Source organism: Notechis scutatus, chromosome 2 (assembly GCF_049901735.1).
Source record: "Notechis scutatus isolate UNSWTSFEM ecotype Mainland chromosome 2, rNotScu1.2, whole genome shotgun sequence".
Lineage (NCBI taxonomy): Eukaryota > Metazoa > Chordata > Lepidosauria > Squamata > Elapidae > Notechis > Notechis scutatus.
In genome coordinates, this window is record NC_142010.1 from 192,669,472 (window position 1) to 192,682,465 (window position 12,994).

The 12,994-nt window shown below is 38.0% G+C and overlaps 1 protein-coding gene and 1 long non-coding RNA gene across 8 annotated transcripts in view; one reads left to right on the forward strand and one right to left on the reverse strand.

The window, feature by feature from the left end:
* Positions 1 to 12,994, forward strand: part of NFIB (nuclear factor I B) — a 322,636-nt gene that overhangs the window by 78,871 nt on the left and 230,771 nt on the right. Inside the window, exon 1 of one of the 7 annotated variants that reach the window (XM_087957672.1) lies at positions 6,785 to 6,881. The exons of the other annotated variants lie outside the window; for them this stretch is intronic. Coding sequence (XP_087813798.1) covers positions 6,879 to 6,881 — 3 coding nt within the window. The 5' untranslated portion in view covers positions 6,785 to 6,878. Of the gene's footprint in view, positions 1 to 6,784; positions 6,882 to 12,994 lie in introns of those variants that run through there. 7 annotated transcript variants of the gene reach the window in all.
* On the reverse strand, positions 1,106 to 6,025 carry LOC148132451 (uncharacterized). Its single transcript, XR_015748012.1, has 3 exons — positions 5,926 to 6,025; positions 3,740 to 3,837; positions 1,106 to 1,587 (listed from the first exon to the last, which is right to left on the reverse strand). It is a non-coding gene; the product is annotated as an uncharacterized LOC148132451 (long non-coding RNA).

The following is a 12,994-nucleotide window of genomic DNA, read 5'->3' on the forward strand; positions in this document are numbered from 1 at the left end:
CAGACTAGGATCTAGAATCTAGACATGGGAGAAGAGCAAAAGATGCTACTTGCTCCTCTTCTGGAAGCAGAAGTTCGTGATGGGACACTTTCCTAACTAAATTATCTTACCCTCTGTAAGCTTGTCAATCTCCCCTACAGTCTGCTAAATCCCTTCTTATTGAACTTGTCCCCTTGCAAAACCTCCCCAATCAAAATATCTCCTTTTGGGACTCTGGTCCACCAACAGGATTGAGTAAGATCATCATTCTGACCCATGTCTTGTTGAAAGTTTGTTGGATTCCTTTGGGGTGGCAGCCTCATCAATGGGTTAGAATTGGCTTGGCCAGACAATAGGAGGCACATCATAGCCAAATCAGGACGGCCTGCCCCATCCCCCATCACTGTAATAGTACAATGGCATCACTTAGAGAATTGGTGGTTTAACCTCTCCTTAGCTGCTATGCTGCCGCCTCCTCCTCCTGCTCTTCCTCTTCTTCCACTTTTCCCTGTACAGGCCTCTGTTCTGCCAGTTCTGATGAAACATAACTGGCAACTGAAAGCCAAATTCTGGGAGATTAATCCAATAATAAAACTAAACTAAAAATACCAGAATCAAAAATCTAGCAGTCTCAACTCTTGTTTGTATTTCATTAGTATATCAGGGTGAGAACTTGGAGGCCTTACCTATTTTTGGAAAATATTTTAAGAAGCTGAACAGTTGCATTTCAGGGTTTCATAAAAATAAGGTGTATATCAAAATTTTGCAAGATTCCATACAAGCAAGAAAGAGGACAGGTTTTATTTTAACTTGCCTTGCTCCCTTTTATAGCATTATTTGGAAAGTACAATGAGCAGAAGACACAAATACATGAGAAACTTCAAAATAACTGCAGGGAAGCAATTCCTTTTCTCCTCTTTTGTAATGGTAGCTAGTCTAATCTATAATGAAACCTACTCTAGAATAACATTAGGTTGCTTATATGAAGCTGATCTTTCTTAGCAAGGCATATTTGCCAACAGGCCACACCATTTTCAAGACATTGGAACAACAGAATTTGTGTGACAAAGTTGTGCTTATAGCATCTCTTCAGACAGAGAGGACAGGAAAAACAAAACAACAGAAGTGAACAAAGTAGTGATTTATTGGCATATTTCGGGAAATTTGCACATAATTGCCATGGATTTCTAACTATGCAATAGATCTACGCATCTATTGCCTCTCCAATATACTGTTAAATTGAGATTATTTATTCAACACATTTGTGATTAATAGGGGTAATTTTTTTCTATGGAATATTGTGGACATTTTTCAGTTTTGGTATTCTTGCACTCAGAGTTCCTTAAATTCCAAGCATACATATCCAACTCCAGTTGATGGACATTGGAGCCTACCTCAGTTGTGCAGAAACTACAGCCTGCCTCATGAGGGAAAAGAGGGCAAGCAGTTATTAAGAAAACACCAAGAGCTGAAATATGCATATAGAAACAGTATTCGATCATTTGTCATCTTTGCTGTTAAAGTGCTTTGGGCTGAGACCTCTTGTTCCAACTGTATCTGTTCCTTGACGCTGGCATATTTTAAAAATTGAAGGCAACTGTTTTCTGGCTGCAAAAGAAAAATGTCCAGAAAACATTAACATTGGTCTACATCGGTACCTAACTTCTAAGCCTAGAAAATCATGAAAACTCTAGCAATTACCTTCCTTGGAGTGCAGACCAGGAGGACATTATCTTCTTTCAAAAGCTGGAGATATTTGATAAGAACAACAAGAAGACAGAAATACCAATTTGAAAGCTGTGGTTTGCTTCCACAATTTGGTAGGATACTGGAGAACTAAAATTAAGGCTCTGGCATCTGAAGAAGTCCTCTAGTCCAGGGGTCGCCAACCTTTTGGACCTCAGGGACCACCAAACTCATAAGTTTAGATCCCAGGGACCACTAACTGGTTCTGTGGGCGTGGCCTAATTTGTGGGTGTGGCTTGGTAATCATGTGACTGGCTGGGCATGGCTTGTATGTAAATATTATAAATATTTATATAAATATTGAATTTTTTATAAAGAGCAACTTTTACCCCAAATCAGGCAAAGCAGGCAGGCAGATTGAGTTGCTCACAGAATCACAGATTCATTCAGAAATCTATCTATCTGCCATTGGCTAGCTCAGTCTGTCACATAAAATTTGCTTGCAAGCAAACTCATAAAATTAACTCACATCACACCATGTATGTAAATATTGATTTTTTTATATAAAAAAGCAACTTTTATCCAAAATGAGGAAAAGCAGGCAGATTGAGTTGCTCACAGAATCATTCAGTGATCTATCTGCCATCGGCTAGCTCAGTCTCTCAAATTTGCTTAAGCCTGCACTGAATTGGCTTGCAAGCAAACCTTTAGTCCTAAGGGAGGTTCGGCTGTGCTTAGCTAGAAAGCAAGAAATCCAACCATTTCCTGCTTCCTAGCTAATCTAAATCTCCTGGCACAGCAGAACAGATGATGGTCGGAAAAAGGAAAAATAGCAACACAGCAGACAAGTTTGCCAGGTAAAGAGTGAGTGGGCGGGGAGGTTCCCCCAGGCCATGGGCTGAGCAGCCTTGTGTTTCTGCACAGCCTGGATTAATTGCTTTTTGGGGGGGGGGTGCTCTGGGAGTGAGATTTCTCTGTGGCCCACCAAAATTTTCTCACAGTCCACCGGTGGGCTGCGGCCCACCGGTTGGCATCCACTGCTCTAGTCTAGATCAAGAAACTGATTATTGTTCCTTCACCATAGCATATGCAAGTCTACCAGTTGTTCTTTCCTGGCATTCACTTTTCCCTGAATGGGTGGCCTACCTGGAGTTAATGATCTCCACCATTAATGAGAATCTTGTTGCAGGAAGCAGTACTTCATTAAGCTTAATACAGTCCTTTGATTACTTGGCTGACTGTAAATATGTAATTTTGAAATGGGCTATTTGTAAAGAAAATGAATATACATTGGTGTTTGCATTGCACATGTTTCAATGCAGTGCTTATTTATATTTCCATTGATATTTTTATTTCATACTACATTTTAATAGTTTCTACAATAGCAATTAATAGTGTATATGTGTATGGTAATAATATTATATAATATGCAACCAGAATTCCACAGATTATACTGTAATACAAATGCATGAAGATGATATGTATGTGTGTGTGTGTATGTATATGTGTGTATAAAAATGTACATATGTATATATGTAATAAAACTTGCTGTATTCATGGCATTCTGTGTAAAACTATGTTAACAGATTAGCCCAGTTGTAGGAAATCAAAACAACTTATTTTGATCTGTTTATTCGTCTTGTAAATGTGGTCCTGTAAAAGTGACATAACTTATGCCAGATGGACTTTTTCAATCTAGAACAGGGGTGTCACGTGATGTATCGGGACTTCCCCCCACCTTCGCTAAACCAGGTGTGGGTGTGGCCAGCATGTGATGCATCTGGCCCGCAGGCCAGGAATTTGACAGCCCTGATCTAGAACATAATTAAACCACGTATAATGTAAAGGTGTAGGTAACTTTAAGAAAAACATGCATAGTAAGTACTGTATGAAATAATATAGACAACGTACTGGAAATATTTTATCCTTAAGAAATAGGAACCGTGACTGCAAACTTATATATACTTAACCAACACTAATGGCCACTTAACTCAATCAGACTTTCTGTGTAAACATGCAAAGGATTGAACCAAAATTACATCTGATTCATTCTGAGATTGTTGTAACAAATTACCTAGTGACACCCAGGAATATTATCTCAAACATCGATTGTGATATAAATATCATTCACCTGGAAATCTGCTCTACTGACTGAAGTTATAACATCTTCTGCTATAAAAGAAAACATTAATAAATATTGTTAATTACAATTTTAAATTCAAGACATCAGGATTTATAATGTTAACAGTGAAAAATCACTATTATCATAATGATGTCCTTATCCATTTAACTTGATAAATATTGTTAGGTAGAGGCAATAGTTTTCTATGGACTATTCTGCATCACAGAGAAGGCAGAATAATTCCTATAAATAGCCTCTATGTATTTATTTCACAATACAGTACTTCTTTGAATAATATTTGCATTAGTGCATCAAATAAATGGTATGATGCTAGGAAATCTTTTTATTTATCAAACACTGCAGCATAAGGTAAGAAAAAAAAGGAAAATTACAACCATTGGAAAGTTCAATCAGGCAATAATTTATTATTGTTTTAAAATGTTGATGTTAACATTCCCCCATATCAGAAACAAAACTTAGTTCTTGACACTTCTATGAAGAATATTTTTGTAAATATTCTATGCATATGTGTTATATTTTATTATAATTTATTCAAAATAAAATATAAGAGCTACAATGGAGTAAATCTATTATAGTTTCCAGGAAGATTTGGTGGCTGAGATAGCAAACCACATATTTACGTAACTTAGAATAAAAATAATTTCATCACTTTAACTGTAACATGAAACCAAAATCCAGAATGTAGTGAACATTTAAGTATACTGCATAACTTCTATATTAAAAGTTCCAATGATTGGGTTGTAGTTTGTTTTCAAAACAGTACCAGTAATAAAAAAAATAATACGTTAATATCACTGTTAAAACTGAGAAGTTGAAAACAACAAATATTATTCAATTACCCTAAATTGGGAAGAAACAAAAGCAATTTTAGTTATTTAGTTCAATATATGTTTGCAAAGTTGATGAACGATATCCATTGTGGATACCATGTCTTAACAAATTAAATTTCTTTTATATACTTTTCTTATAGTGAATGCCAATTAACCCATTTTGTACTTCTTGTCAATGGTTGCTGGGCAGCTGCAGTGGTATGATTGAGAATGGAATCCAACAATTTTTGTAGATCATTGCTTTATAAAGCACAGTATGGAGGTGATAGTTAAATACATTTAACTGAATTGCAATTTCAATGGAATTCTTTTCTGAAATAAACACAACAGAATTGTTCTATATAGTTCTACGCACTATGATTTGGGAGTTTGAGTGTTCTGAAAAAGCTACTTAAAGCTATGCATATTAATGCAATATGCATTAGTATTGTAGTTCCAAATTTAAAGTCAAAACATGTGCAACAAGGATGGCAATAATTGAACGGTTTTTAAAACCTGTCTTGTATATTGGTGATGATTGTAAATATTAAATTGATATTTGTATCTTTGTAATTCCCCTCCCTCGTATCTTCCCCTGTGTCAATATGATTTTCTTCCCAAATATATTTATTTAACTCCATTAATAACATTGGATGCGAAAATAAACTTTTACACTTGTTAAATGGTATCTTGACTACTAGAAGGGAAAGGAGGAAGTATACAATACAATTGCTTGTTCAAACTGGGTCCTTTCAGAAGCTTGCCTCTGTTTCCAAATTTAACTACACAAATGAAGCAGTCTTTTTCAAAAGGTCTAGTCAGCAGCTCATTGAAATCAGTGCATTTATACAAGGAAACTGATTCCGTATTCCTTGCACATCTGACATTTTCATTAACTTAACTGGAAGAGCTGATAACTCAGAATCTCATGAATGCTACTTCCATGAATATTAACTTTGTGATCTATGTAGGCACAATTTCTAGATACGCTGCACACTTTACATTTATCCAAATATTAGTCTGAGTGCTTTTCACAAACAAAACTCTTGCAATTACGCTTATGATTCTGCCACTAAGCAAAGAACATTTTTCTATGATCAAATCGTTGCTTGCATTCCTAAAAGTGTTTATCTAAGAGCGACTAACAATAAAATCATTGGGACTTCTGAAGTGTATAGAACGCCTGTAAATTAGATTTCCGTTAATCCCATTAAAAACCATTTCCCTTCCCAAAGCAGTGTTTGGATTCTCTCCCTCCCCCCAGCCCCCCCAATTTAACCGAAATCTCAGCATCTCTCTCCTACTCACGCGCGCACACACTTTTGTATAAGAAACTCCACAAACTACTTTGACATGCGCTGATTTCAGGGTCTTTGACCTGTCTGGAATTACACACTTTATAGCGGGTGCCCTCTGCTGCTACTCCCTCTCATTGGCTCCTTGAAAATGAATATGCAAATAGCCCCCCCCCCCGCCCCCCATTCTTCTCTTTCGGTGTTTCAAGCAGCCGCCAGGCGGAAACGAAGAGCCGCGCTTCCCACGGGTGCCGCGCGAAAGGGAGGGGAAGGGGAACGGGGGAGGGGCAGAGCCAAGTGGTTGGTGGTTAGGGGAAGCCGCTGCTGAGGTTCTGGCCAATGGCGACGAGGGGGAAAGAGGCCAAGAACGCAACTCAGCCTTAACACCGCCAGCTCTTTCTGCGGAGCCAGACGCGCGGTGGGGGTGGGGGGGCAGGAGAGAGGAAAGAGAGAGAGAGAGAGAGAGAGAGCGAGCACCCCAGCCAGCCAAGGGGGAGTGGAGAAAAGGTTCAGCCCCTCTTGGACCGCGTCCAAGACAGCAACCACAACCCACTCTTCAGTATTGCAACTCAAAGAGGAAGAAAGATTGAAAAAAGAGGGAGAGCAAGAGGCGGGGTGGGCTGCGGGGGGAAAGGCTCTGTAGACAGAGGATATTTTTTTTTTTTTACCTTCGCTGATTTCTCTCGACTCCTTCTCTAAGCCAAGACTTTCTAAACAATCTGAACCCAGTAACTCTTTCGGGTGCACACAAAACCTATGTATAAGAAGAGGGAAGGTTACCCTTGGAAATCCAAACAAAGCTAAAACACACACACACACACACACACACACACACACACACACACACCCCACGCCGGCTCCTTGAGAAAAGGCATACATTGGTTCACTGACAAACGTGAAGCCAACGGGTCCCGGGTTGTGTTACAGAATTCAGGAGTCCACGGGTTTTAAATACAATACAATTCAATGGTATGTGACATTGAAAAACAAAGGTGTGTTTTTTAAACTTGCTTTTTGTCTGTCTTCTCTTCCTGGGATTGCCTCGGATTTATCAAGTGGAGACTGTTCACACACACGCACACAAACACACACACACACAAACACACAGTCATGTTCTGATTTTGCAGGATTTAAGACATAGATGTGTTGTGTTCTTGTCTCTCTTTTGGCAGCTTTGTCTACGGGTCACACACTTCATGCCAGGAAACAGTTAATTGGAGCTTGTGTCCAAAAGTGCTGAACTTGGTATATTTCCTGCTTCCAACTTTCTCTCCTCCCGTTTGCTGGCAAGTGCCCGTTAAGCATTGAAAAAGATTAATATAACATGTTGGTTGATTAATTTGCAGCTATTTAGTTAGGGTTGCTTTCCCTTCTTAACAGCTGTCAGAGATACACCCTGGTTTCTTTTGCTAAGCTGTACTGGAGGGGAGTGTTGCTGTAGTAACAGGGCTATTACTTTTTTGCATGCTAGTTAACTTATAAGAGTAGTTTGCTATCCTAAACTATGAGCGTTTCTTTTCTCCTTCTGAATTGCTAAGCAGATTCTCTCTGGCTCTGCTTTTTGTGGCTTGCTTATGTTTTCCTCTATCAAGTGGCTGTGTAGGTCTTACTGCCTTGCATGTTTTCAGACCTATTCCCTGGGTAAGATGTCTGCTTTCCCCACTTGTCCTCCCTTTGCCTGTGTCTGGGCCATATTTTAATGCACAATATCCCATCCATTGTGGTTGAATGTGGAGTGTGTGAGGACTTGGCTGCTCTAGGTGGAAGGGGGCGGAGAAGCCCGTTCGACTTTGACACAAGATGCCGATGTGGCGTGATCTGAATTATTATTAGGGCTGTGAACATGGCTATCTTTCTTGCTGCTGCTGTAAAAGGGCTGCCTTTCTGAACTTGAGAAGGGACAAACAACATCTCCAAGTCCCCTTCACTCCCAGTACAGTAGCTGGCAGAGAAAAGGCGCCAAAATACACAAGATTAACTTCCCTTTAAATGATGCACTATTCCTGTAATCCTAATGAATAGTCACAGGAATAAAATTAAAGCTTAGAGATACATTTTGTGTGTGTGTGTGTATAATTAACTATTAATATATATTAATAGTTAAGAAAAAATTGTAAACTTTCAACCTGAAGTAACTTAGTCTGATCCTTTTCAATAATATTTGATTAATATATTCATGTTTTCAAAAAGGCTTTCTACTGTTCTGGGAAAACAGGGCTGAGCAAATTGGACATTTATGTAGGAAGGGTGAAAAAAATTTAACTTGAGTAACATAAAACATTGTGGTTTTCAGTTTTATATTGAGGCCTGATGTTTGCATTTTTTGGTCGGCGAATGGAGAAAGCTTGGTTAATAGAGACACCATCAAACCATATGTGGACAAAGGTCAAGCACACATACACTGTGAGAAAGTTGTGTATGCACACCACAGATATTTAAATACTTGAATACTCAAAAATAAACATGCGTGATGAGCATAAACATCCTAATTCCTTAACTAGAAACAATCTTTATTATATGTACAATTTTTTTTTCAAAAATACAGAATTAAGCAAAAGGAATATAATGTAGTTATGTGGTTAAAAATAATAAAGTCAAATATAGATAGATGAATGATAGACCTACATATATAAAAATGTAGAATGTAAAATCAGATATAATTCAATTGCACAGGCCTATTGCAAAGTAATTGAGTATTTAAAGTCTAAAATAACTACTGTTTAAATTTTCAATTATTTTTCAAAAGTGTCAAGGAAGAAAAAAGTATTTTTATATAATAGGATTTTCTGAGACTATGAATGAATATGGCGCATAACATGATTTCAAAGTAATATTTTAATTAAAGTTATCAGTATCTTGCAAAATGAAGAGTGCTTTTTCTCAGAAGTTGTCAGTGATCTAAATGTAGGCTTTTCAGCCTTGAGTATCCTTTAAAAATGTTACTGGTAAAATATTTTGTGATGTGTTTGTGAACATTGTGAAATGTCCGGTGTTGTACATAAAGCCAGAAGGAATAAGAGGGTTTGTTTATGAGATCTAGAAAATGAAACACTGAGTCCTTGTCTGTGGAGAATGGGGGTGGGAAGAGGAGGGAGAATCAGACCCTTTTAGATTTTGATAAAACACACAGTAAGAGCCAGCTAACTTTCTATGTTTGCAGTGAAATGACTGCTGCTTGCTTGGTGAGTTTCAAACTATACATATGCATGAAATCCAGGGAAAAAAGGTGACTATACCATGCTTTTAATTGCTCTGCATGTGTATATAGGTAGTAAAACAATTGAAAATATAACTTCTTTACTTAATTTTGTCCCCACAAAATAAATAAATAAATAAATAATTATATATATATATATATATATATATATATATATATATATATATATATATATACACATACATACATACATATACACACACACACACACACACACACACACACTGTGTCTGTGATACCAAAAATGATGTTGAAAAATGAGCCTTACTGATCCTTCGATCTCTGATATAAAAGCTTAGAATCAAATGGACATCCACTAGTGGATTATTCAATGATTTGTATAGTATACTATGCACTTTCATTGTTTTATAGTTTTTAAATATCTGCCTAAATTCCTAATCCTAAAATGTGCTTTGGTAAACCATGCATATCCAATTACAGAGCTAGCAATACAAGTTTTTGATCCATTTTAGTGTTTTGATCCATTTTAGTGTTTTGGGGTTGCAGACTACATTTTTTAAAATCAAAGTTTATATAAATGTTTATAGGTTGGAGGTTGTAAGAGAATCAATTGACTATTCATGTAATGTTCTAGTAGAGATAATTTGACAATGCAGACTTTAAAAAATTGTTGCAGAAGGTATTAGTGGTTTTTTTTTTAACCTGTCTACCAGTCAAAACTTAGTGAGTTTTCTTTCATTTAGAAATATTTTGCTCCTTACTGGGTTTGGAATAATTGTTAATTATTGCACCGATATATAGTTGACTTGGAATTGTGATAGCATGAGAAGTATATTTATACACAAACACACATATATTCAAAATTATATTTTCATTAAAAATGTTCTAAAAGTGGATTAATCTACAAGAGGATTAATAGAATTGTGGAGATACAATTTTGTATCTTCCAGTGTAAAATGTTTTAAAACGAGCAGTATATTATGTTAATTTTTATACATTCTTTTCATACCAAAGCACTGCTGAAGCTAAATCTTGCTTTCTTTTCAAACATTTCTTATTACTATAAGAGACAACTGAAAATATCTTCCAGGTAAAAGTTTTAGTTTGGCATGTGCACATTATCTGTTTATGCTTCTGTACACGCTTAAGTAATTACTGTACTTTATGTCCTCAGGAGAAAGTTTCTAAAACTAGTGGATCCTGTTAGCATGTGGTTATTATGCTTGGATTATTAAAGATGGGCATTTATTTAGATGAATCACAAAACAATTTCCACTTGCTTCTGAAAGATGCCTTTATGGAATGAGCTTGGTTAGTCTTGGCGTTCGATCTTGTTCCTGGAAAAGTCTGCAGCTACAGTACTGTTTGTGAAGCTCACGGTGCTGGTTTGTTGGTATGTCAGTGAGTAAAAGGGCAGGCTGGGCTGGGCTGGGCTGGGCTTTATGTCTGTGGGGCACCTAAGGACACCGAGAAGCACAATTATACTGTAGTTTGACAAGAGTTTTTCCACCCCCTTGCCCTGCTGTAGTCAAGACACAGATCTGTGATGTTCTTTTTTCCCTGCTTAGTGGAAAGGAATAGGGTTTGCCTATGTTTTCTCAGCTTCCTGTCATTATGAATATGTAAACTATGTATAGCCGTGTAAAATCAGCTGCTGAAGCTTCTTTTGGAATCGTAATAAAACTAGCTATAATTTATCAGGGCTACCTACTTCTCAGAGGAGTTAGCCGGAGTTAACACTTTTGTGTTTCATATCATATTCATTATTTAAAGTGTTTGTTTACTCTCCGAGCAAGGCAAGAGCCAGTTATTTATGGAATTTATGAGCTCCATTACCTTTGAAGAGTGTTAATACAGGTAGTCCTCAACTTACAACCACTCATTTAGCTATTGTTTGAAGTTACAATGGCACTAAAAAAACCTCACACTTACAACCGTTGCAACATCCCCACAGTCATCCAGTCAAAATGTGGGTATTTGGCAACTGGCACGTACAGGTAGTCCTCGACTTACGACAACAGTTGAGCCCAAAATTTCTGTTGTTAAGTGAGGCATGTATTAGGTGTGCTTTCCCCCCATTTTATGACCTTTCTTGCCACAGTTGTTAAGTGAATCACTGCAGTTGTTAAGTTAGTAACATGGTTGTTATGTGAACCTGGCTTTCCCATTGATTTTGTTTGTTCAAAAGGTTGCTAAAGGTGATCACCTGACCTTGGGATACAGCATATAAGTATGAACCAGTTGCCAAGCACCTGAATTTTGATCACATGATCATGGAGATGCTCCAAAGGTCGCAAGTGTTGAAAAATGGCTACCTTTTTCAGTGCTGTTGTAATTTTGAACGGTCACTAAATGAACTGTTGTAAGTCGAGGACTACCTGTACTTACAACAGCTGCAGCACCCCAGGGTCATGTGATCACCATCTGCAACCTTTCTGACCCACAAAATCAATTGGGGAGCCAGCTTTGCTTAACAACTGCAATGATTCACTTGACAATGGTGGCAAAAGGGTCATAAAATTGGGCATGACTCACTTATAACGAACACCTTGCTTAGCAATGGAACGTCTGGTCCCAGTTTTGGTCATAAGTGGAGGACTATCTGTACTGTGTTATAACTTATCCCATTTATTTTGTTGAACAAATTATATCTTGAATTTAACTTTGTTGTGCCTCACAAGACAAGACAAAATTAGGACACAAGATAAGAAAACAGTATTAGGAGAGTAACAAGAAACTTCAGAGAAAACAAAGAGTAGAGAATTAATCATGAGGGAAAAAGCAATATTAAAGATAAGACTATAATATACATTAGAATATACAGTTTTAAATATAGAATTTATAAATACGGAATGAGAAGAGCAATGCCTGGAACTAAAAATAAATTATGATAGGTGCTTCTTTGGTAACATCCAATTGAAAGCCATTACTCAGAAGCATTTTCACGTGTAGCCTATCACATTTTAAAAGACTTAAATGTGAACCTTCAGGTTGTAAGACTCTGTACCCTTTTCCTAATAGCAGGGATGGTATTCTACCGGTTCGGCCTGGTTCTGGCGTACCAGTAGCGCCGAACATCAGCGGAGACCAAACTGGTTCACTCTGAGGAGCTGCTGTTGGGCCCACCTGCCCGCCCAGGCTCCCATACTGACCTTTATTCCCTGCTTTTGAAGCTCTGCTGCTTTGTGCGGCATAGCAGATTGCCGCGCGACAGCTGCTGAAGCTACAGGGAGAGTGCAGGACTGCAGGAGTTGAGTCGGGAAGCCTCTGCGCCTGCGCAAAGTGCGTGTTTGGTGGGCATACGCCAGTGGTGGGATTCAATTTTTTTTACTACCGGTTCTGTGGGCGTGGCTTGGTGGGCATGGCAGGGAAGGATACTGCAAAATCTCCATTCCCTCCCCACTCCTGGGGGAAGGTTACCACCGGTTCTCTGAACTACTCAAAATTTCCGCTACTGGTTCTCCAGAACTGGTCAGAACCTGCTGAATACCACCCCTGGCATACACGGGTAAAGTGTTTGTGCATATGTGGAAAGTGCGCCCACCAAGCTACACCCACCGAACCGGTGGTAAACTATTTTGAAACACACTACCGCCTAATAGCCGTCAACATGTGGAGCAAAGGCATTTAAGCTCACATTAGTTGAATTCACGTTGCCTTACGTCAGAATGTAGCTTACTTTGGTTTTGGATTAGTGTGTTTTTTTTTTTTAACTCAAACACTGTAGTTTGTAAATCATTTATGATGATTTATAGTGATTATAGTTTATAGTGATTTGTGAACCCAGCCATTATAATATGCATGGCACTCATGTCAGACCACCAAGATGCTTCCGGGTTGAAAGAATTAGCTGGTGACCTCACTGTTCCCTGGGGGGACACCCAGTTGGGGGTTCCTTTCATGT